We start from the raw sequence: 22913 nt of genomic DNA on the forward strand, positions 1-22913 counted from the left end.
ATCTGAGTCTTCTGCAGCAGGGCTAGTATGCAACCTTGCCCTCCAGCGAGCTAGCAACTGTGGCATCCTATCCCCCTGCCTTTGCTCCTGCACACCTGTGGCCAGGAAGTCACCACATGTAGATACCTCCTCTAACCTAGCCTCAAGTCCACGTGGTGCCAGTATCAGAGCTGGCACCTGCGAGTCCGATTCAGTGAACGTGCATCTTCCAGAATTGTGGGCTCTTTTTCCTCGACTAACTGAGGGGCATCTACGTTTTCTGCAGCTGAAATGAAGGAGGGGGGCAAGAATTACCCTGTGGTGTGAAGGGAGAACAGAAAGAAAGAAGTAGGTGTTCAAAGCAATTGCAGCTTGTCATGTAGAGTGTGGGGTAAGGGAGAAGTCAGAAGGGCCAAAGTGGATTAGGTGTGAAGAAGCCCTGGGCAACATCTCCTCCAACGTTGCCACTGTCAACTCTGCACCTGCCCACGACAGCCAGCACATTTTCTTTGAGATGGGGAAACGAGTCTTTCTCCTCTGGTGCCAGCCTGCTGTCTGGTATTGTGTGCAACCTTCTCCTGCAAGAGTGTGATAGGAGAATGTCTTGAGGTATTTGGAGAATGTGGCTGCCGTGCTAAAATAACTTATTCCCTGTACAGCAACCCCATTAGGCGTGCAGCCAATGAGTAGTGCGGGTAGCTGCCTGAGTCAATACTAACAGGGGCATGCAGTACACGCCTTGTCCCCTGCACCCGAGCAAATTTCTAAGCCAGTAAGTGGGGAAAGGAAAAAAAGGAGTATCATTTCACCTTGGGCAGTAGTGCAAAATGGGCAATTGCGATTCGGCAGCCTGTTTTACACTTTGCTCAATATTGATTTACATTGAAAAATGGGTTGCCTATTCACTATTGCCTATTTTGCGTTACTGCCCAAGACCAATTTATATCCCAAAGAAACTGCAATGTACCTATGGGGACAATATTGAAGAGAAAACAGATATAAGCATATAAAAGGAACAGATTAAATATTAATAGAGGAGCAAGGAACAAAATAAGCAGGCATTTAGATTAGGAATAAGCAAACTTAGGGGAACATAGGGTCTAATGAGAGGGAGGAACTGAATGAAATCAGTAGTTGTAGGGAAATGGTGTTAGGGAAATTGACGTGATTGAAGGCCGATAAATCTCCAGGGCCTGATAATCTACATCCTAGGTACTTAAGGAAGTGGCCCTAGAAATAGTAGATGCATTGCTGGTCATCTTCCAAAATTCTATAGACTCTGGACGAGTTCCCATGGATTGGAGGGTAGCTAATGTAACCCCACTATTTAAAAAAGGTGGTAGAGAAAAAACGGGGAATTATAGACCGGTAAGCCTGACATCGGTTGTGGGGGAAATGCTAGAGTCCATTATAAAAGATGTAATAGCAGAGCACTTGGAAAACAGTGACAGGATCGGACAAAGTCAACATGGATTTACAAAAGGTAAATCATGCTTGACTAATCTCTACTGGAATTTTTTGGGGACGTAACTGGTAGAATAGATAAGGGAGAACCAGTGGATGTAGGTGTATTTGGACTTTCAGAAGGCTTTCGATAAGGTCCCGCATAAGAGACTAGCGTGCAAAGTTAAAGCACATGGGATTGGGGGTAAGGTACTGACTTGGATAGAGAACTGGTTGGCAGACAGGAAGCAAAGAGTTGGAATAAACGGGTCTTTTTCCGAGTGGAAGGCAGTGACTAGTGGGGTACCGCAGGGATCGGTGCTAGGACCCCAGTTATTCACAATATATATTAATGATCTAGACGAGGGAACTAGATGTAATATCTCCAAGTTTGCAGACGACACAAAGCTGGCTGGGCGTGTGTGCTGTGAGGAGGATGCAGAGAAACTCCAGTACGATTTGGGCGATTGGGCAGATGCATGGCAGATGCAGTATAATGTGGATAAATGCAAGGTTATCCACTTCGGTGGCAAAAACAGGAAGGCAGATTATTATCTGAACGGCAATAGATTGGGAAAAGGCGAAGTACAACGAGACCTGGGTGTCCTTGTTCACCAGTCGCTGAAGGTAAGCATGCAGATGCAGCAGGTGGTTAAGAAGGCAAATGGTATGCTGGCCTTCATAGCGAGAGGATTCGAGTACAGGAGCAAGGATGTCTTGCTGCAGTTGTACAGGGCCTTGGTGAGACCACACCTTCAGTATTGTGTGCAGTTTTGGTCGCCTTATCTGAGGAAAGATGTTCTTGCCATGGAGTGAGTGCAGCGAAGATTCACCAGACTGATACCTGGGATGGCAGGAATGACGTATGAAGAGAGATTGGGTTAATTAGGCTTATATTCGCTAGAGTTTAGAAGGAGAGGGGATCTCATTGAAACTTATAAAATTCTAACAGGACTAGACAGACTAGATGCAGGAAGACTGTTCCCGATGGCGGGGAGTCCAGAACCAGGGGTCACAGTCTAAGGATAAGGGGTAAGCCATTTAGGACTGAGATGAGGAGGAATTTCTTCACCCAGAGAGTGGTGAACCTGTGGAATTCTCTACCACAGAAGGCAGTTGAGGCCAATTCATTAAATATATTCAAGAAGGAGTTAGATATATTTCTTAAGGCTAAAGGGATCAAGGGATATGGAGAGAAGGCAGGGACAGGGTACTGAATTTGGATGATCAGCCATGATCACATTGAATGGCGGAGCAGGCTCGAGGGGCCGAATGGCCTACTCCTGCTCCTATCTTCTATGTCTCTATGTTTATTGGGGTTGAATTCCTGAGGGGGTTCTCCTGATCATTTGCCATAGCTTCAGTGGATGAGTCACTGAAACCCCAGAGAAGACGCATAAACAGCGTCTAAGTCGTTTCTCTGGGGTTTCCACAGATCTTCCACAAAAATTATGGTGGACGATCGGGAGAACCCCAGCACAAATTAATGGTGATTAAGTTTGAGGATAATACTTAAACCAAATTTACTTAAAGGAAACAAAGCAAAAGGAACAAGTAATAATTCGGGCGTATGAAAGGTAATGGAAAAGATAATCTATGGACAATGCTTTGGTTGAGAGGGTTGCATGATAGAAATGATCATGGCTTGATTAAGTATTAATATCTTCTATCATGTTGCCAAAACCACTACATTCACAAAATTGAAGATGTCAGTTTTGATTGTCGGGAGTGCAAGAGAGGTTACTCATGAAAGACCTCAGACAAGATCCCTAGGTTATTATGTTAGCCACTGAGCCCCATTGCTGAAAGTATGAAATGGGGCCAATAAAATTATAATGTAATGGGACTCCTAGTCAGAACCCAGAGACTTCTCATGAAGTTTAATGAGCTGCTTCAACTTTAACAAGGCTATTGAGAATATCTGAGGTTGACAAAAAAGATTGTGCTTTCGAGACAATCAGGCAGCTCCATTTGGCTGCATTAATTCCATTTGGAGCCAAATGATATACTGTTTGATCCAGGGTATTATTTTGTGGTAAGCCTGCTCCTTTTCACCATGACATTAAAGTCTGGAAACTTGTTGAATCTCTCAGTAGTAGATGCGCTTGTGCATGCTTGCAATAGATTGTAATGTTGAAGAGAAGGTTATAAATGCTTAGAGGAAGTCTTGCATCATGTATGGCTAGAACCAGCTTGAAACCTGTATATTGCAGAGGGTACACATCTCACCTAAAATGTTTTCAAAGGATGGAAAGGGAGGGTAGGGAATAGCACGGGAGTGCCTATCAAAACTTTAGACTGCACTCACACATTTTTCAGTCAAACACGTATGCACTTTCTCCTTGGCGAGGCTTTGCACCATGACGGGAAGAGACTCTCTTCATGTGTTTGGTGATGTCCTAGATACAAAACTTTTTTTGAAAACCAGTCTTTCCATCGCATCACTAATGGTGTAATATTGTGGATGCTGTGAAGTTGATGCTATGCAGCAGACAAGAGGTTAAAACTGTTATTTCAAGTAAATAAATGATTCATAATCATAAAATATTACAGTACAGAAGGAGGCCATTCAGCCCATCTTTGAAAGAGCTATCTAATTAGGCCAACTCCCCATCTCTTACAAAGAGCTCTGCAAATTTTTCCTTTAAGTATATATCCAATTCCCTTTGAAAGTTAATATTAAATCGGCTTTCACCACCTTTTCAGGCAGTGCATTCCAGATCATCATAACTCACTGCGTAAAAAAATGTCTCTTCATCTCACCCCTGGTTCTTTTGCCAGTTATCTTAAATCTGTGTCCACTAGTTACCGACCCTCCTGCCAGTGGAAACAGTTTCTCCTTATATACTGTATCAAAACCCATAAAGATAAATAAAAACAAAACCGTTTATACTCATATTGATTACCTCTGTGTGTTGCAATCAAGATCCATTGCATCATCTCTTGCTCTAACTCATTCTTCCTCAGCACTCAATCTCACATCTATGGTACTCCTAACCTCCTTCAATCTACAGGCTTTCAGGCTGCAGAGCCTGGCCAGGAGTGCATATGGTTTTCCACCTATTATGGACTGAAAACTGGGAGCACATGACCTAATTCCCTTCCTTCTACAACTTACAGGCTTTTATACCCAACCTTGGTATCCCCTAACCACTACTTTTTGATTTTATCTCATCTTCTCCCCTACTCATTTTTGACCTTGGTGGTGTCCTGCTCTATGGGCCTTGCTCCTTCACTTGATGTTCTCAATAATAACACATTTTCCAAACAACTGACATTAAAAAGCACTATTCAGATTTTAAAATGTCATTTGACCGCTCTAAATAGTGTTTAAAAATCTATAGCAAAACTCCTTCACATCCTCACCTTCACATGCAAGTGTTGCTTCACATATCCTTACATGCAAAACCCCTAATAAAAGCCTCACATAGAATGTAATTTCTTGTTGCTTTCATCAGTGGGCAAACCCATTACAGGTTGAATACAGACTCCTGGGTTTCACCGTGTCCCATGGAAACTCAGGTTAACTTGTCCCTTTTGCCCTTTTAAGCACAAAACAGCCTATAACAGCTGAGAAAGATCAGTGACTGGTGTTGGATTCCCCAAGCCCCTCCCCCTCACTCCCTATAAGGAGGAAAAATTAGAGCTGCTGCAGAGGGAGGCAATAGAGGAAGTTGAAGAAGGACGAATAGGAGGGAAGATGCATGCCATAGGTTCTTGATAACATTCTGCTTCCCATTCATTTGTACCCCACATCACCTGTCAGCAAACTATATCAGGAAACTCTCATATGGCTCCTCCTATTGAAAGTGAACTCTGCTCCCCAGTAACCAAATCTAACCTGTCTTCTTTTCCTCCTCTAATCGTGGCTGAGGAAGAACCCAGGGAGGAAAAACAACAATTCTCTGCTTCTGGCCCTGCCAACACTTGTACCCACTCACCCTCTCCCTCCCATGTATCATCATCCCAGAGAATTCCACCTTGGGTGGGAGGGGACCTTAGTGAGTGAGAGTGCAGTGTATGCGGTGATACACAAAGCAGGAGTGGGCAGGAGGAGCTGAGGATGGAACCTGAGGAGTTGTTGTTGCTGACCAGAGGGTTATCCCTCAGTTGTAGAGCATTGGGACTCAGATCTCATGGGTCTTGCTCTAATAGGAAAGATGCTGGCAGAGCATCAAGCCTACATGAATGCACTGGCATGTTGCCTGACTGTACAACGGAAGGCAGGTCAATTGGAGGAGTCCACTACCTGCAACACCTCAATACACAACAGCTGTGGCAACTCTAGAGTCATTGCCAGAGAGGACCTACATGACTGAGGCCCTGAAGGCAGACTGCAATTTTGCCATGGAATGCTCAGATTGCTATCATAGAGGCTTAGGTTGCAAATTGGAGAGAGCTGTCTTTTGCAGCCTTTAAACGAGGGCTCAGATACATACAAGTATCTCATGAGGTTTCACTGATCTCATTAGCTCTGGTATTCCACAGATCAGTAGCTATGCAGAGCCAATGCCTGCACATATGGCCAAAAGGAGGAGGTTGGTCATGTAGGACCATAAGGTTCATCTACGGATGTAGCTGCCATGAGACAGGGACTACTGTCCCAAGAGGCTCATACTGAAACGTAGGGCGCGATTTTCCCATTGGAGGCGGGTTTCGGTTTGGGTGGGTTCCAAACTCGCCTCCTATGTCAGGTAGGAAAAATTTGCGATTTTTTTTTTTCTTCCCCCCCACCCACCCCCTAATTGGCCAGTTAATTTCAGAGGTGTGGGTTCCCCTGGGCCAATTAGTGTTTTGGGACTGAAACTCGCCTCTGCTGACGTCACTTATCCAGCTTCATTTAAGGGCTGCTTGCTGCCTTTGCTCATTCCACTGGTTTTTGGTCGATGGTGCACCACCTCCAAACTTTTATCTCCTTGAAGAATGGCCAGCTCCAAGGCAAGGGCCTCCCTGAGGTTCTCGGATGAGGCGCTGGGTATGCTGGTTGAGGGAGCAAGAGCTGGCAGGGAGGTGCTCTTCCCCTCATCTGGGAGGAAGAGGCCTTCCAAAGAAACCAAGGCTGTGTAGGTCCAGCTGGCAAGGGATATAACCTCCAGACCTGTGTGCAGATTGGGTGATTGTTTCTGTTTATTGATGAAATGCCATCCCTGTGTGAATGTATTAAAATTAGGTGATGGCAAACTGTTGGGGTGATGGCAAACTGTTGGTGTGATGGCATCTGTTATTTCGGCTTAGGCAGCTCCACATTGCGGGCTCCGCGACACTTGCATGGTCAGGTTGGTGGTCAAAGTGAAAGGAGGCCAGAGAGTCATGTCCATTGTCTATCATGTGTTAAGAAGGAGCCAAGTACATGTGCCACAATGGGCAACCTATGCAAATCTGGTCAGGATGAGTGCATCTCTTGCATCACGGGCTGCCGGTAGATACGCCACCGCTCGGTCCTCCTGCTCCTCCACCACCACCTCCTCCTCCTCCTCATCTGAGGAGGCTATGAACTGAGCCACTTGCTCATCGGGAAGCTGCAAGCCACGACGCTGTGCCATGTTGTGCAGTGCACAGCAGACCACGACCATTCTGGAGACCCTGGCTGATGAATACTGCAGGGCTCCACCTGATTTGTCAAGGCATCGCAATCGCATCTTCAGCAAACCAATGATTTGCTCGATGATGGACCTGGTCGAAATGTGGCTGGCATTCTAGGGCTCGTTAGCTGGCCTCCTGATCGGCGTCATTAAACCACTTCTTCAGGATGTAGCCCTTGTCACCAAGGAGCCATCCGTTAAGTTGATTTGGTGGATTGAAGAGCGGAGGAACACTAGAGTTCCGCAGGATGAACGAGTCATGGCAACTACCACAGAACTTGGCGAAAACATGCAAAATCTCTTTCTTGTGGTTACACACCAGCTGTACGTTGAAGGAGTGGAAGCCCTTGCGGTTGACAAAGATAGCTGGGTTGTGATGGGGTGCCACCACATGTGTGCAGTCTATGACGCCCTTCACCATTGGCAAGCCTGCCATATTTGCAAAGCCAACTGAAAGCATGGGTTATACTTGCTTGATCCCTTGAGAAGTGGATGTAATTGTGCGCCTTTGCAAAAAGGGCATCAGTAACCTGCGTAATGCAACTGTGGGCAGCTGACTGGGAGATGCTGCTGATGATCCCTGGAAGAAACCTGAGACAAAAAAGTTGAGTGCGGTGGTGACTTTGACAACCACTGGTAAGGGGTGTTCACCCGCTCCTCTGGGCTCCAGGTGTTGGTGCAGCAGTGTGCAGATGTCTCCCGACAACCTCTCGCGAAAGTCTCGGCCTCCTTTGGCACTGCAGCTCAGTCATGTTGAGGTGGCTCATCCTCTGTAAACCCTGAGAGGGGGGTATCTCCTGCAGCGATGTGCTTCCATGCGCTGGCGCCTTCTGCCCTGTGCAGCATCAGGTGGGTGAGCAGGAGGTTGGCGCTTCTGCTGCTGTTGCTGCTGAGCTGCCTGGTTCTGCTGCTGCCGTGGCTGCTCCTCATCCGAATTTGAGGTCCACGGTGAAAGGAAATAAATGGTTCCCATGCTGCTGGCAGATACCTCCGTTGGGGAAGCGCTCAGTCCAAGCGGGGAGAGGGTCTTCCAAGGACATCCCACAGTTGAGGGATAGAAGCTGCAGCACCTCCGACTTCAGTAGGCCTGCTAAAAGTGCTGAAAGTCCTGTGGAACAAAAGTTCTGCCACCTACAACTGCTCCCTGATGAAAGCTCCGTTTTAATGGTGGAGCTGCAGCTATGAGGAGGCCACCCACTTGTCAACCTGCCAGGATTAGCTGGTGTGGTTTAGGAGGGTCGTGCAACACGCACAAAATGTGGCAAAATAACAACGGCCTGTCAAAAATAGGATTATAGAGGCTCGTTACGACTATTTAAGGGTCTTAACTTCCTCTCCCGACTGATGGAGGAGGGACCAAATCGCACCCATGAAACCCGCCTCCGGCAGAATTGCTTGGAGGCGGGTTCCGAACCCGCCCTCACGTTTTGTGATTTTGTCAACTGACCCGCCTCCTCAGGGCTGGGAAAATCGCCCCCGTAGTAGCCAGCCATCTTACACCATCCTGCTACTCAGAAAAAGCATTAAATTAAGGTAGAGAATTCGCACTTCAGACACTAGCATGGTGGTAAAAAGCAGTCTTCACATACACACTATGGGCTGGATTTTGTCAGTGAGAAGCTTTTGGAGGTGGGACTGCTGCTTGCCAGCTTTCAATCCCGCCTCCATCAGCTTCTGGCCAACCAGCGGGATTTTCCCCTGATTGACCTTTTTAAGCCCGCCCAGCGGGCTCAGCAGGCCAATTAGAGGGAAGTCAGTGACAGAGGACGTCAAAGTATGACGTCTCATCTGTCAAGATTTTTTGAAAGAAGAAATGGCAACGTTTGACAGCTCTGTGAAGCTGTCAAACACTGACATTCTGTGTAGTTTGAGGAGACCTTGTGTTCAGGACTCATCAAACCTTTCAACTTTGCAGAAATCACCTGGCTGTTGGTTTGGAGGATCTAACAGCCAGTCTGTGAAATCTACAATGGAGATGTCGGGGACTCCGGTTCCTCAGCGGCTGAAGACTGTAGGCAGAAACAAAGGTAAGTGAACATTTTCTAACATTTTACACTCACCTTACATACTTACCACTCCACACTTGCGCCCATCACTCACCGCTACATTGCACTTTCAGACCCATCCGACTCCCGCAGACCTCCTACTCGTCTCCTCCACCCTGGCGGGGTTGCCCGAGATCGGGAAGCCTGCACTTGGGGAGGTAAAATGGGAATAATCCTATTTTCTGCCTGTTAACTACCTGTTAGCAAGCAGTTAATAGGATTTAATCCCTTTCCCGCCTCGAGGAAACGGGACCCGGGGCAGGACGGCTTCCCGCCTCCTGGCAAGAGGGCACGGAGGCGGGATGGGGGCAGGTTTGCCACCCGCCCCCAAATTCTGCAACTTTACAGGCAGTCCCGCCTGCATACCCGCCTCCTCGGGGCTGACAAAATCCAGCCCTATGGGTTTTCATTAAAGTTATGGTTTAATTAAAGCTGTTGTGCATACAGACGTTGTTGTTTGCAAAATTGCAATAGGTAGTGTCGACATGAGTTGTATGAGCTAACATACTTCTGGAGGGAAGGGGACAAGCATGGGGGGAAATGGCAATGGTGTAAGCAGATGTGGAATTCAAGTGAAGGCCTCTTCTATGAGGGTACCAGGAATGTTTCTTACAGCTGGCAAAGTGTTCTCCACATCTTCCACCTGCTGCTCCTCTGGCTGATATCCCCACGCTGCTCTTGGGCGTCTTTCTCCTGTGGAACCTCCATAATGCGGCATCTTCATAGTGCAGAATTGAGAAGCCTGCAGCACCAAACCATGATCCTAGAGTACCAAGCCAGGCTGTATTCAGGCACCTGGACTGATTCAGGCATCTTCAACATTCTTTGATGACTCTGGGGATTGAATGGACCTCATTACCACAGTGATCAGCTGGTGCCCTGGGAAGTATCTCTTGCTGGACTCTAGTTCCATAGGCACTGGCAGCCCTCCAGTTCCTTTCTCAAGAGGCATTTTGTCATCTGTGAGTTTAGACAAAGAGCATCCGCATGTTAATTGCTTGTAAAGAACATCACACTCCAGTTCAATCCTGTTCTCACCCGATGTCCATGCATGCACTGATGAATTAGGAGCAAGAACTCTTGCCAGTTTTGCCATTCCCTAGCCCATGGTTATTAAGTCTAATTGCAGGGCCCCAACTGCTGCCCCGGTTAAGTTCCCCTAACTCAGCACAGGTCAGTATGGCTTAATACTACACCAGGTAGAGCTTTTAGCCACAAAGCCAATAGCGATGTCCCTGCACAATCTTACATTCAAAAGGAAATGCATATGAATGAGTGAAAATCTGCCAGAAGTTTCATAAACGTATATAGTTTCTGATTGTATGTCATTTTGGGATTTAATTTCACTGATTAATTGTTTGCATTAATTCCTGTTGTTGCTATTTTAAAGCAGTCTTTAACCCATTTCACATAAATAGATTAACAACGCACTAAAATAATGCAAACAGGAATTTAACATGAGTTAACCAGTGTGCTTAAAATAGTGCAGTGTTTATAATGAATGTATTTGAAACAATTCCTGTTAACAACCCTGTTAAAATAACACAGATGCCCCTTTCACCAGAATAACAGTGCCTCTTTAATAAAGCAGCATTTTTTTTCTTTAACGGCAGTATTTGCCCGAGTACTTTTGCACTGAACCACTGACCATGAGATAATAAGACAAGAATTCCTATCAAAAAAAATTGAAGGGCAATAATGAATTTTATAGTTGTTCAAGAGGTTGTATCTGTTGTTAAGCGGTTAGACTGAAGAATGTAAACTGCAGACTTGTCCTTCAATCAGACCGCCTATTTCTCAATTAGAACCCGCTGTGCATCCAACCATCTGTGTCTGTTATTGTTTAATTATTGGTGATAGGGAGCTCAGCCTAAGTTCAGCATTATTAAAGTTTTTTGCCTTGGAGTTTGTACTCTCAGTAACTTGCTCACTGTGACCAATGGGTGGAGAAAAGAACATATACTGTTTCTCCTCTTTTGAAAAATAAATTGCAGTGGTGATCTTTTAAACTGGAGTTGGTTGAAGAAAAGGCTAATGCAGATGCCATTGCACACACCAGTGAGTTAAAGTGATCCCTGTCTAGACATGATGAAGCATAAAGGTGGAGCCTGTTGAAGTTGCTTAAAGCCTGTCACTGTGGGCTGTAGCAGGTTATTTTCTTAAACAGAGCTCATCAGAGAGTTAAAACTCCTTTCTTAAAATCAACTCTAACAAGTAACTTTTGCACTTCTCTTAAAAAAGGGAAGAAACATGTTTACGTAAGTACTCAATTGTATTTTAACTTAATTTCACTTCTATAATGCAATATATGGCTATTTGTACAATTTTTTGAAAAGTGAACCATATGGAATGAATGGACAATTGAGTAAGAGTTTCTGTCTGAGTGGAAGCAGTTGCTTTGTGATTAATTTCTTATTTCAAGGGTTTGAATAATACATTTGAGCAAAAGTTGTGGATTCAAGCCCCACTATAAATTTGAGCACATAACTTAGACTGGTACTTCAATGCATAGCTGAGGGCGACTTGCCTTTTGGATGAGGCGTTAAGCCAAGGCCCATATTCACGTTCAGGTGGATATAAAAGATCCTATGGCACTATTTGAAGAAGAGCAGGGAGCTTTTTCCCAACACCGCCAGAAACATTATGTGACCATTCATTTCATTTGCTGTTTGCAGGACCTCGCTGTATGCAAATTTTCTGCCCTGTTTGCCTACATGTGGTAAAACGCTATATACATCTAAGTTCTTTCTTTCTAACCTACCTTTGTAATAATTCCGAGCAGCATCCAAATGGTCAGGTCTGTAAGATATCTGATATCTTCAACATACCTGTTCCAAAGTCTCCGAGGGATCACACATGGAACAAATAGAACATCATCATCAGCTAACATTTGTGGTGCATTTGGGTCTTTATTTTTCCTCCTGTCCAAAAAGACTACAATAACCCACAAGAGGAGGAGTTATGGTCCTTTAAGAGGACATTTTTAGTGTCCTTGCAAAGTGCTTTGCAGCAATGTAAAAGTAGCAGTATAACTCCACAATCAGGTTCTGACCTGTCTCCAGAGGCGAGCGGTGCAAAACCCAAAAGGAGGCAATTTCACATTTAAAATTTGACAAATGGGTGTATAGCTCTGTATATACGTAGAAGCATGCATGCATGGAACTCTTTCTTGGCCCGTCGAATTCACATTGGAAGTAAGCAGAAGGCAGGCGATAGAAACAAGGTACTATCAGTCTCATTAGCGGTTTGGAAGCTGGTGTGAGAATAACACACCTACTACATTAATGCTGTTTGTTGAAAGTATTGTCATTTTTGCAGTAAATGTTATAGCTGTATGACAGCTCCAAGAATCAGGTGAGATTAAATATTTTTGTGCTGGTCATTAGACAAACTTTGGTGTCAGTGGTGTTACTGATTTTTATTTTTGCAACTCTCACTGTGTTGGTTAATCTTGTCACAATTTTGCTCAAAAGTACAAATACCACTTTTTTGTGTAACATAAATGGATAGGCAGCTTTGTGTTATGGCAGCACTTTCTATAATAAGGAAAAAGAAAGACTTGCATTTATATAGCACCTTTCACGACTACCGGACATACCAACGTGCTTTACAGCCAACTAAGTGCTTTTAAAGTGTAGTCACTGTTGTAATGTAGGAAATGTGGCAGCCAGTTTGTGCTCAGCAAGCTCCCGCAAACAGCAATGTGATAATGACCAGACCATCTGTTTTAGTGATGTTGATTGAGGGATAAGTATTGGTCAGGACACCGGCTCTTCTTCGAAATAGTGCCATTGGATCCTTCGAAATAGTGCCATTGGATCTTTTACATCCACCTGAGAGAGCAGACGGGGCCTCGGTTTAACGTCTCATCTGAAAGACGGCACCTCCGACAGTGCAGCACTCCCTCAGTACTGCACTGGAGTGTCAGCCTAGATTTTTTGTGCTCAAGTCTCTGGAATGGAACTTGAACCCACAACTTTCTGAGGGTGCTACCAACTGAGCCACTGGCTGACACTACAAAATTGGCAGAAAGGTACATAATTGAGCATTTTGATAGTTACTGGACCCGGTAACAGGTAATTTTCGGATCTATTATTTAGCATCTGTTAGGATTAAGGTCATGTTATACAGTCCATCTCTGAAGGGCTGTTGTACTCATTGCGGAATGCCGAGTATCTGGACTGGACATTTTTATGCCCCATGCCAGCTCAGACCTATATTTCTCTCACTTAGTACACCATCAAACAGTAAACCACTTGCAATGTTACATATTGCAGGGTTCTCAATCGGAGCATCGTGAAGACAGGAGGCCATTGCATCTGAATGCAGCTTAATGTCTATTGCAGAAATCTCCCAAAGAGGATCATATTTGCAATGCCATATTTGGTCATTAGCAAGTTTTAATAGTCGAACTCTGCAGTTCTGTAGAACATGGCTCAAGATGCAATATATGGCTATTTGACAGATCCATCATAAACAACGTATTGTGTAATCTGGCTAAAAAGTATTTGTTTAGCAAAAATGTGCAGTTTATCAGAAATTAATCTATGTCTGGAAAATGTATTTTCCTGCTTACAATATTATTGTGATGCAATGTTTTTGGTATCACCTGTTCAGACATCAGTGTTTTTTCTCCCTAAATGTAAAATGTCTTCTTTAATAAAATTGTAGGCCAAGCTCCTTTGATGGCTTAGTGAATAAATTATGATTTGGTACTAAACCGGGAAGATCCCAGGGTTTGTGCTGGGGCTGGAATGAAGACAGTCCAGTTGCCCACAGTGCCTTCAGGCTAGAGAGAATCATCTAGCTAAAGTTCCAGCTCATGATCTCTATTCGTGACACCTCTTCAAATGTGTGTGTATGGCTGTCAAGTGAGGATATGATTTGTCTTGGCTGTATTGGCCCCTGCAGTCATACAGCTTTCCAACATTCACTGGCGAGGTTCACAACATGCAGAACGGCAAGTTGGCCAAGGCACATTAGAGTTGTCGGTGCCTTTGGAACCGTAGCCCAGCGTGATTCACTGCCTTGAGAAAGGGAGAAATAGGAGCAGAAAAAATAGTTTTAAAAAGTAAAAAAAATCACTAAGAAATGAGCATAGGCAAACTTGCTTAATTATCATTTTCCTTGAAGATCCACTTTAAGTGCCTTGAAGGCTGACCAGGGCAAAGCTGTTTAATTTAAACCACCACACTTTTATTAAGATGTATATAAAATACCAGAGATGTTGGCTGGACACCTGTGTGCTGTGGATAACCGTTACTTCCAAGTTCTGTGCAGATTACGATTATCAGTACGGTTTCTTAAAATGCGTATGGAAGACTTAAATCATAGAAACATAGAAGATAGGAGCAGGAGTAGGCTATTCGGCCGCTCGAGCCTGTTCCGCCATTTAATGAGATCATGGCTGATCATCCAAATTCAGTACCCTGTCCCTGCTTTCTCCCCATATCCCTTGATCCCTTTAGCCTTAAGAAATATATCTAACTCCTTCTTGAATGTATTTAATAAGTTGGCCTCAACTGTCTTCTGTGGTAGAGAATTCCACAGGTTCACCACTCTCTGGGTGAAGAAATTCCTCCTCATCTCAGTCCTAAATAGCTTACCCTTTATCCTTAGACTGTGACCCCTGGTTATGGATTCCCCTGCCATCAGGAACATCCTTCCTGTATCTAGTCTGTCTAGTCCTGTTAGAATTTTATAAGTTTCAATGAGATCCCCTCTCATTCTTCTAAACGCTAGCGAATATAAGCCTAATTGACCCAATCTCTCGTCAACGTCATTCCTGCCATCCCAGGTATCAGTCTGGTGAATCTTCGCTGCACTCCCTCCATGGCAAGAACATCCTTCCTCAGATAAGGCGACCAAAACTACACACAATACTCAAGGTGTGGTCTCACCAAGGCCCTGTACAACTGCAGCAAGACATCCTTGCTCCTGTACTCTAATCCTCTCGCTATGAAGGCCAACATACCATTTGCCTTCTTAACTGCCTGCTGCACCTGCATTCTTACCTTCAGCAACTGGTGCACAAGGACACCCAGGTCTCGTTGCACTTCGCCTTTTCCCAATCTATTGCCGTTCAGACAATAATCTGTTTTCATGTTTTTGCCACCAAAGTGGATAACCTCGCATTTATCCACATTGGGCAGATGCATGGCAGATGCAGTATGATCACCCAACCTGTCCAAATCATATTGGAGTTTCTCTGCATCCTCCTCACAGCACACACGCCCACCCAGCTTTGTGTCATCTTGGAGATATTACATCTAGTTCCCTCGTCTAGATCATTAATATATATTGTGAATAGCTGGGGTCCTAGCACCGATCCCTGCGGTACCCCACTAGTCACTGCCTGCCACTCGGAAAAAGACCCGTTTATTCCAACTCTTTGCTTTCTGTCTGCCAACCAGTTCTCTATCCAAGTCAGTACCTTACCCCCAATCCCATGTGCTTTAACTTTGCACACCAATCTCTTATGCGGGACCTTAACGAAAGCCTTCTGAAAGTCCAAATACACCACATCCACTGGTTCTCCCTTATCTATTCTACCAGTTACATCCTCAATAAATTCCAGTGGATTAGTCAAGCATGATTTACCTTTTGTAAATCCATGTTGACTTTGTCCGATCCTGTCACTGTTTTCCAAGTGCTCCGCTATTACATCTTTTATAATGGACTCTAGCATTTTCCCCACTACTGATGTCAGACTTACCGGTCTATAATTCCCCATTTTCTCTCTACCACCTTTTTTAAATAGTGGGGTTACATTAGCTACCCTCCAATCCATGGGAACTGTTCCAGAGTCTATAGAATTTTGGAAAATGACCAGCAATGCATCTACTATTTCTAGGGCCACTTCCTTAAGTACCCTAGGATGTAGATTATCAGGCCCTGGGGATTTATCGGCCTTCAATGTCGTCAATTCCCCTAACACCATTTCCCTACAAATACTGATTTCATTCAGTTCCTCCCTCTCATTAGACCTCAGGTTTGCTGCTTTTTCTGGCCAATTTATATGTCCTCTCCTTGGATCTTATGCTATCCCTAATTTCCTTTGTTAGCCACGGTTTTAACAACCCTATTTTTTCTAAAAACACTATTCTGTTGAAATTTTAGCTTATTTAATAACTGAGGAAGACTGATATCCCCTAAATAGGCTAATTCTTTGAACCACACAGCTGTTTCACAGCATATTCAGCTTGCATTTTGTAATCTAAAATGACTTTTTTTTAGCCCTCTCCAATTTTCTTTCTTCCTTTCTTAAAGGCACTGAACCTTACTGGTCAAATCCACAGATGCTGGATACCCTCTGGTATCTCGCCCAAGTGCCTTTTCCTCACGTGTAATCCTAGGCAATGGGTGTTGGCAGCTCTTTGATCGTGTTGGGCATCACAGCTGAGCCAGTTCCTGTCTTTACAGGACATCGAAGCATGTGCACTTTGCAGCAAGAGTCAGTGGATAGGAACAGGAGCCCTACCTAATTTTTCCCCTCACCAGATTTGTACATGAACCAAAGCTGACACTAAGTTATTGTGCTGCTGCAAAAAAGTGGACCATGACACACAAAGCACCTGTGCCAACAACCCGAAGCAAGGCAGCTCTTTGGAAAATCTGGCCTTGTGTGTTATCAGTTTTTTTGCTATGTAACAGATCCTCTCCATACAAAAAGCATGATTCGGTGAGGAGCCTACTACAGAGAAAGTTTTTGATGCAGTTTCACTACCTATGTAACAGTATGGATAGGTAGGAGTACAGGAGGTTGCAACTCAGAGGCAGCTTGATCAAAAGACAAGACTGCTGCCAGGAATTTCCTCGAGTGTTCTCCGATGTAACTTTTGCAGAAGATCGCAGAAACCCCAGATACTGCGTAAACATGATTTTTGCTGAAGTTACAGGGGCCAATCGGGAGGATCCACAAGGAAATTCCCAGCACATGTTGAGTCGGTTAATCAGCTGAATATAACCTGCTATACAGTCATGATTTTGATTGAACAACAATTACATTTAAATAGCACCTTTAACATAGAAAAATGTCCCAAGCTGCTTCACAGAGCCAAAGCTGGAGATATTGGAGAGATGACCTAAAGCTGGGTTAATGAGGTGGGTTTAAAGGAGGTGAGGGTGGTGGAGAGGCAGAGGTGTTTAGAGAGGGAATTCCAGAGTGTGAGACCAAAGCACGTATAACTGACGGTAGATGCAGCGCTGCCCGTTTTGCATTCCAGCCCAAGTTGAATTTTACCCCCAATGTGTTTGAGAAGTATCTTAAACAAGTTCTTAAAAGACACAAGTCTGCAGTAAAATAAACTACTCATAATTTGGCACAAATTCTCAGTCTCACACAGAAAGGCAACAACAAAAGTTTGTGTGCAAAATTGATATATTACACGCTGGCATGGGAGTGGCTTTTGAGATTTGGGGTTTGGCACATTTTTGTAATACAGGCATATTTTTGAGGTACTTCACCTCAGAATGCTTGATTCTCTGTCTCTCAGTGCAGAAAGTGGGAAAAGAATTCATCCCCAACACTGACATCCCTCAACTTAACAAGCACAAGTTCACCCTCAACACAGTACCAGATGTTACATTTAAGGCATCATTTTGCTGAATAGTCTAAAGGGAATACCCTCCTATCTTTCTATTGTTTTTAAATATACATACTTCACATCTTGCGTACAAAACCACATGATATCTGTGTTTGCATTTACAACAAAAAGAATTAAATAAATTATTCCTGTGGCGTTGCCCTGCCAGGAGCCAGCAATATAGAGGGAAACTCCACTCAGGCATACACACACATTTTTACACTGAGCTTGGAGTATTTCGAAGGTTAAAAACATGATGAGGAAGGCAGTTCTTCTGGGATTCTGCAGCTCTTCCGCCAAAGTTACGGTGAACGAGCTGGAGAATCCCTGTGGAAATTCACTCCTTTGTATTCTTATGGCTTCCCTGCCAATATTGCACACATGACTCTGGGTTTCACTGGTATCATGATGGTGTGTTTGTTTAGTTTTAAGTGTCAGTTCAGCTCAGTGATGGCACTCTCTCCTCTGAACCAGAAGGTTGTGGGATGAAGCCCCAATCCAGGATTTGAGCACATAATCTAGGCTTAAATTTCAGTGCAGTACTGAGGGCTTGTGCATTGTCTTTCAGATGAAGCATCAAACCAAGGCACTATTTCCTAGTTTAGATGGACCAAAAAGAAACCATGGCAATATTCAAAGAACAGCAGGGAATTCTCCTGGTGTCCCAGCTAACATTCCTCCCTTTACTAACACTACTGTAAATAGGCTGGTCATTTATCTCATTTGTTGTTTGTGGGACCTTGCTCTGGGCAAACTGACAGCCTACGTAACTTCAAAAGTAATTCATTGGCTGTGAAGAGTTTTGGGACATCCTAAATATGTGAAAAACGCTACATCTGTACTTTTTCTATTAATGTTCAGTCTATAGGAATTTACTGCCTCCTTGCATTTTGGGCCTTAAGTTTACAAATCCCATGTCTCTTTACAGTAAAAAAAAATGTTTTTGTAGTATGCAGTTGTGGTCAATGTATTGAGACTGTTTTATTTTTGTTCCATTGCAGATATTAGATGAGGAGTCCTTATGACAAATATGAGCTGGGCCTTTTTAACACGTCTTCTTGAAGAAATCCACAATCATTCCACCTTTGTTGGCAAAGTATGGCTGACGGTGCTGATTATATTCCGCATCGTGCTGACTGCAGTCGGAGGGGAGTCCATATATTCTGATGAGCAGAGCAAATTTGTCTGTAACACCAAACAGCCTGGGTGTGAAAATGTCTGCTATGATGCATTTGCACCTCTCTCCCACGTGAGGTTCTGGGTTTTTCAGATCATCATGATATCAACCCCATCTGTGATGTACCTTGGCTATGCCATCCACAAGATTGCCAGATCCACTGAGGAAGAAAAGAAGAACAAGTTCTTCAAGAAGAAGAAACTACCAACCGTACGATGGCATGTCCACCGTAATTCAGAACAAACGGAGGACGAAGATGAGGAAGAACCAATGATCTATGAAGAAACGGATAGTGAGAAAAAAGAGGCCAGTAACCATCAAAAACATGATGGGAGACGGCGCATCTTGCGAGAAGGTCTGATGAAAATGTACGTTTTCCAATTGATTTTCAGGGCTATGTTTGAGGTAGGTTTCCTTCTGGGACAGTATTTTCTGTATGGATTTGAAGTTGACCCATCCTATGTCTGTACTAGAAACCCCTGTCCTCACACTGTAGACTGCTTTGTCTCAAGACCTACAGAGAAGACAGTCTTCCTCATTATAATGTACGTAGTCAGCTGCCTTTGCCTGATTCTTAATATCTGTGAGATGTTCCATCTGGGCTTTGGAACCATCAGAGATATCATCCGTAACAAACAGCGTAACCAGAATAACATGCGACCTTTCCCTTACCATTACCCTCGGAACATTCCAGCATCGCCACCAGGGTACAATCTGGTGATCAAATCGGACAAGTCCACCAAGGTCCCTAATGGCCTTGTGGCTCATGAGCAAAACTTAGCTAATGTAGCCCAAGAGCAACAGTCCACTAGTCCAGATGACAACATCCCACCTGACTTGGCCAGGCTCCACAAGCAGCTGAAAGTTGCCCAGGAACAGTTGGACGTTGCCTTTCAGGGTTATAACAGCCATGAGAATGCACAGAAATCCAGGACCAGCAGCCCAGCATCGGGAGGTACTGTAGCGGAGCAAAACCGTGTCAACACTGCTCACGAAAAGCAGGGAGCTAAGCCCAAACCTGGTTCAGAGAAAGGCAGCTCCAGTAGCAAATCTGGGGATGGAAAAACATCTGTTTGGATTTAACTTGTGTTTATATTCAATTAAGTTTACAATGGTCCTTACAAGAAAAAAGGTGATAGCCGCTTTCTGCACATTTGACTACAATCTGCTTTCTTTTAGATAACCAACGTGATAACGATTTGGCTCTTTGGGTTATAAGAGTAGATTTTGCAAACCAAGGCTCCCAGCATGAAACCTTGTTCGATGGTTCTGCAAATCGGAGAATTAGACACAGTGTGCCTAATTCGCAGTGTTCCCAATTTCCTAGCCATCGAAATCAATGACTGGTAGATCGAGAGTCCCATAAATCAGACACATTTATCTCTGTACCAATTCTCTGATCTGTAGTCCCATTGAACAAGATGCTGTGCCGGGCTCATAGGGCCGTCCCTCTCGACGACTCCTAAACCAATTGGAGTCTGCTTGTACTCAACATCAAAATGTAGTAACATCTATAGTTTACTGTACTAAGGGCACAAGTTTTTGTAGTGACACAGATTCGTCGTCTTCATTTTAAAATTTAAATAGTTGTTGGGCCAGTATTCTTCATCTTTACTTGGCTCGCTATGTGCCTACTTCACAGGAAACAGGCCATTGACTCCATTATGGCTACAAATGATTAAGCTGCAATATTCATTTTACTTCCTAATTCAATTTTTTTTAGTAGCCATTTCACGTTATGACAATGGGTGGGTTCAAAACGTCAGGACTTCAACTGATAAACTGTAAAAGGGGAATATAAACACTGATATACTTTACAAAAGACGTACTTCCTGTTCAGCCTCATTGTTCTGTTGTCCCCTGTCTTGCTACAGAGAATCTCCCCAATCTCTCATTCCGTTGCCCTCTTTCAGATCCAAAATCTAAGACATTTTCACACTGTATTGTTCTTGACTCCATTTCCATAGGCTTTGTACATTTCTTTACCATTGTCTAAATTATCTCATTTTTAATGTTTTGTAGATTTAATAGTTTCTTTTTAAAAAAAAAAAAAAAAAATTCAATTGCAGCTTAACTAATTTTGCACAAGCTATACATTCTCATCTTAAAAGGGCAGATGACTTGTAGGAAGGATGGAAATTTGGCATGTTGCCCAGGGAACATCAGGAAACGTGTGTGTAGAGATGTTTGTAGACTGGATCTTCTCGCCTTTACGATTAAGGAGGATAATATGAAGAAAATTACATCAAAAGGTGTTTGAGGTGGGCTGGGGGGGGGGGCAGGCGGGGTGGGCATGGGGGAAGTATTGCCATTTTTTTTTTAAAGGGCAGATTCTAGTTGAAAATCCAAGGAAGGTTGCCATTGCCTTAAAATGCTATTCCAGAATTTTGGATCTGCAGCATTTTTTTTTCATGAAATGGTGTTGGTAAACAAAGTGCATTGACCCTAATTCCGGTACATCTAACAATGACTGATGTGTACGTCTGCATTTGAAAATTAAAGCTCATGCTACACTGCACTTCAACCTCAAGTGGCAGTACAAACTATGCACAGAACAGGTATCACTGCTTCCACTTTCAACCAGCCCTCCAACAAAGAAACAAATCTGAATCATTTAGAAATTAACCTGGAAGATTCGAACTCTTGTCTTGCAAAAATCTTTAATTCAAAGCAGAAAATGTTTGAAATGTACAGCAGGTCGATCATAGAATTTTACAGCACAGGAGAATGCATTTGCGCTGGCTCTATAAAAGAGCTATCCACCTAGTTCCGCTCCCAATACCTAATGTTTGAAGTGTGATTCTTCATCGGAATTTCCACCGTTTGCTTGTTTTTTCTCTGAAGAAATCTTTACAATTTGTAACAGCATAGAAGACTCCTAATGGGACCCAGTACTTCACAGCAGGGTGTCTTTTAGGGAGAGCTTGGCGAGATTGTGAAAGCAAATTAGAAATGAAATTAAAGATAAACAGAGGCAAACATGCTGTACATTTAATTCATGGCAATAGTAACTCTTACTAATAGTAAGATTAAGGTTCACAATCTAATGAATTGCCACGGTGTTTGGGCAGAAGACTGAAGTAGTCAGCTTTTGAAAGTTACTGGCGGAATTGATCAGGATAAATTACACCTCTGTCTCACAACTGAACCCCATGAGGTTTCTAGCAAATAAGGCAGGATCATGTGTGTTTCATTCCAGTTCATGCAAATTTTGTTTTTTTAAGGGCTTAGTTTTTTTTGCATGTCTTCTTAAATACTGTAAACCACATAAGCAGGCTGTGCCGAAGTTATTATGCCAGTTAGTCATCAGCATTTTTACGCACGACGGGCCGAATGGCCTCCTTCTGTGCTGTAAGATTCTGTGATTCTAACTTGGCACAATCCCCTTCAAACTGAAGCTCTATTCTGGTGGGACTCAGCAGTGGAAACCATTGCCTGTGTCAGAATGAACATGCTCAATCATGTAATAGTCACACAATGACATTTTGTTAGCAATGAGCAAATGGACGCACAGTTTCACTGCCAGATTATAATTTTTCTCCCCTGGCCTCCTTAGGCCGCTCTGCAACTAAGGCATCGGGTGCACTTGTCACGTGACTTGCTCCTGAACCTCCTTTCTCACTCCTCTGAGCCGATTGTAAATTTGCAGAAATAGCCTGGGGATAGTTGTATCTTGCAGGGGTGTACCTGACTTCTACTCCTCTCCTTCCTTCCTTCTGTGGAAGCAGCTGGCTTTCACTTAAGATCTTCCCCACAGCAACGCAGCTGAGATCAGAAACTCAGTTGACTGCAGAATTGAACCTGCAGCCACCAATGTTCAGTGCATTGTTGGGCAGCTAAATGTAATGGTTTTGCCTGCAAAAAAAGGTTAATCAAACACTGGCATTTTCAGGCTTTCCCATTTAAACAATAATTTTGATGCATTTAGATTGTTTTTTGCAGGAAAAATCTTATTTGCTGCCCCCAGTCTGTTCTCAGTTTACCACTGCGCAAGACACAATGTACATTTATTGCTTTTCAATCCCAATTCAAAGATTTTTACATTCCAGTTATTAATTAGTAAATGTTGCATTGTTTCTTCACTCTCTGTGGCTGATATCAC

General features: G+C 43.7%; 1 protein-coding gene across 2 annotated transcripts in view; it reads left to right on the forward strand.

The window, feature by feature from the left end:
• Positions 1-21071, forward strand: part of LOC147116954 (gap junction gamma-1 protein-like) — a 209717-nt gene extending 188646 nt beyond the window's left edge. For both annotated transcript variants that reach the window (XM_085987446.1, XM_085987447.1), the window contains exon 3: positions 18636-21071. In XM_085987446.1, coding sequence (XP_085843572.1) covers positions 18656-19894 — 1239 coding nt within the window. In that variant the 5' untranslated portion in view covers positions 18636-18655 and the 3' untranslated portion in view covers positions 19895-21071. The remainder of the gene's footprint in view (positions 1-18635) is intronic.
• The last annotated feature ends 1842 nt before the right edge of the window (positions 21072-22913 follow it).

The sequence above is a fragment of the Somniosus microcephalus genome, chromosome 5 (genome assembly GCF_052327205.1).
Source record: "Somniosus microcephalus isolate GS21.2 chromosome 5, FLI_Smic_1.0, whole genome shotgun sequence".
NCBI classification, from domain to species: Eukaryota; Metazoa; Chordata; class Chondrichthyes; order Squaliformes; family Somniosidae; genus Somniosus; species Somniosus microcephalus.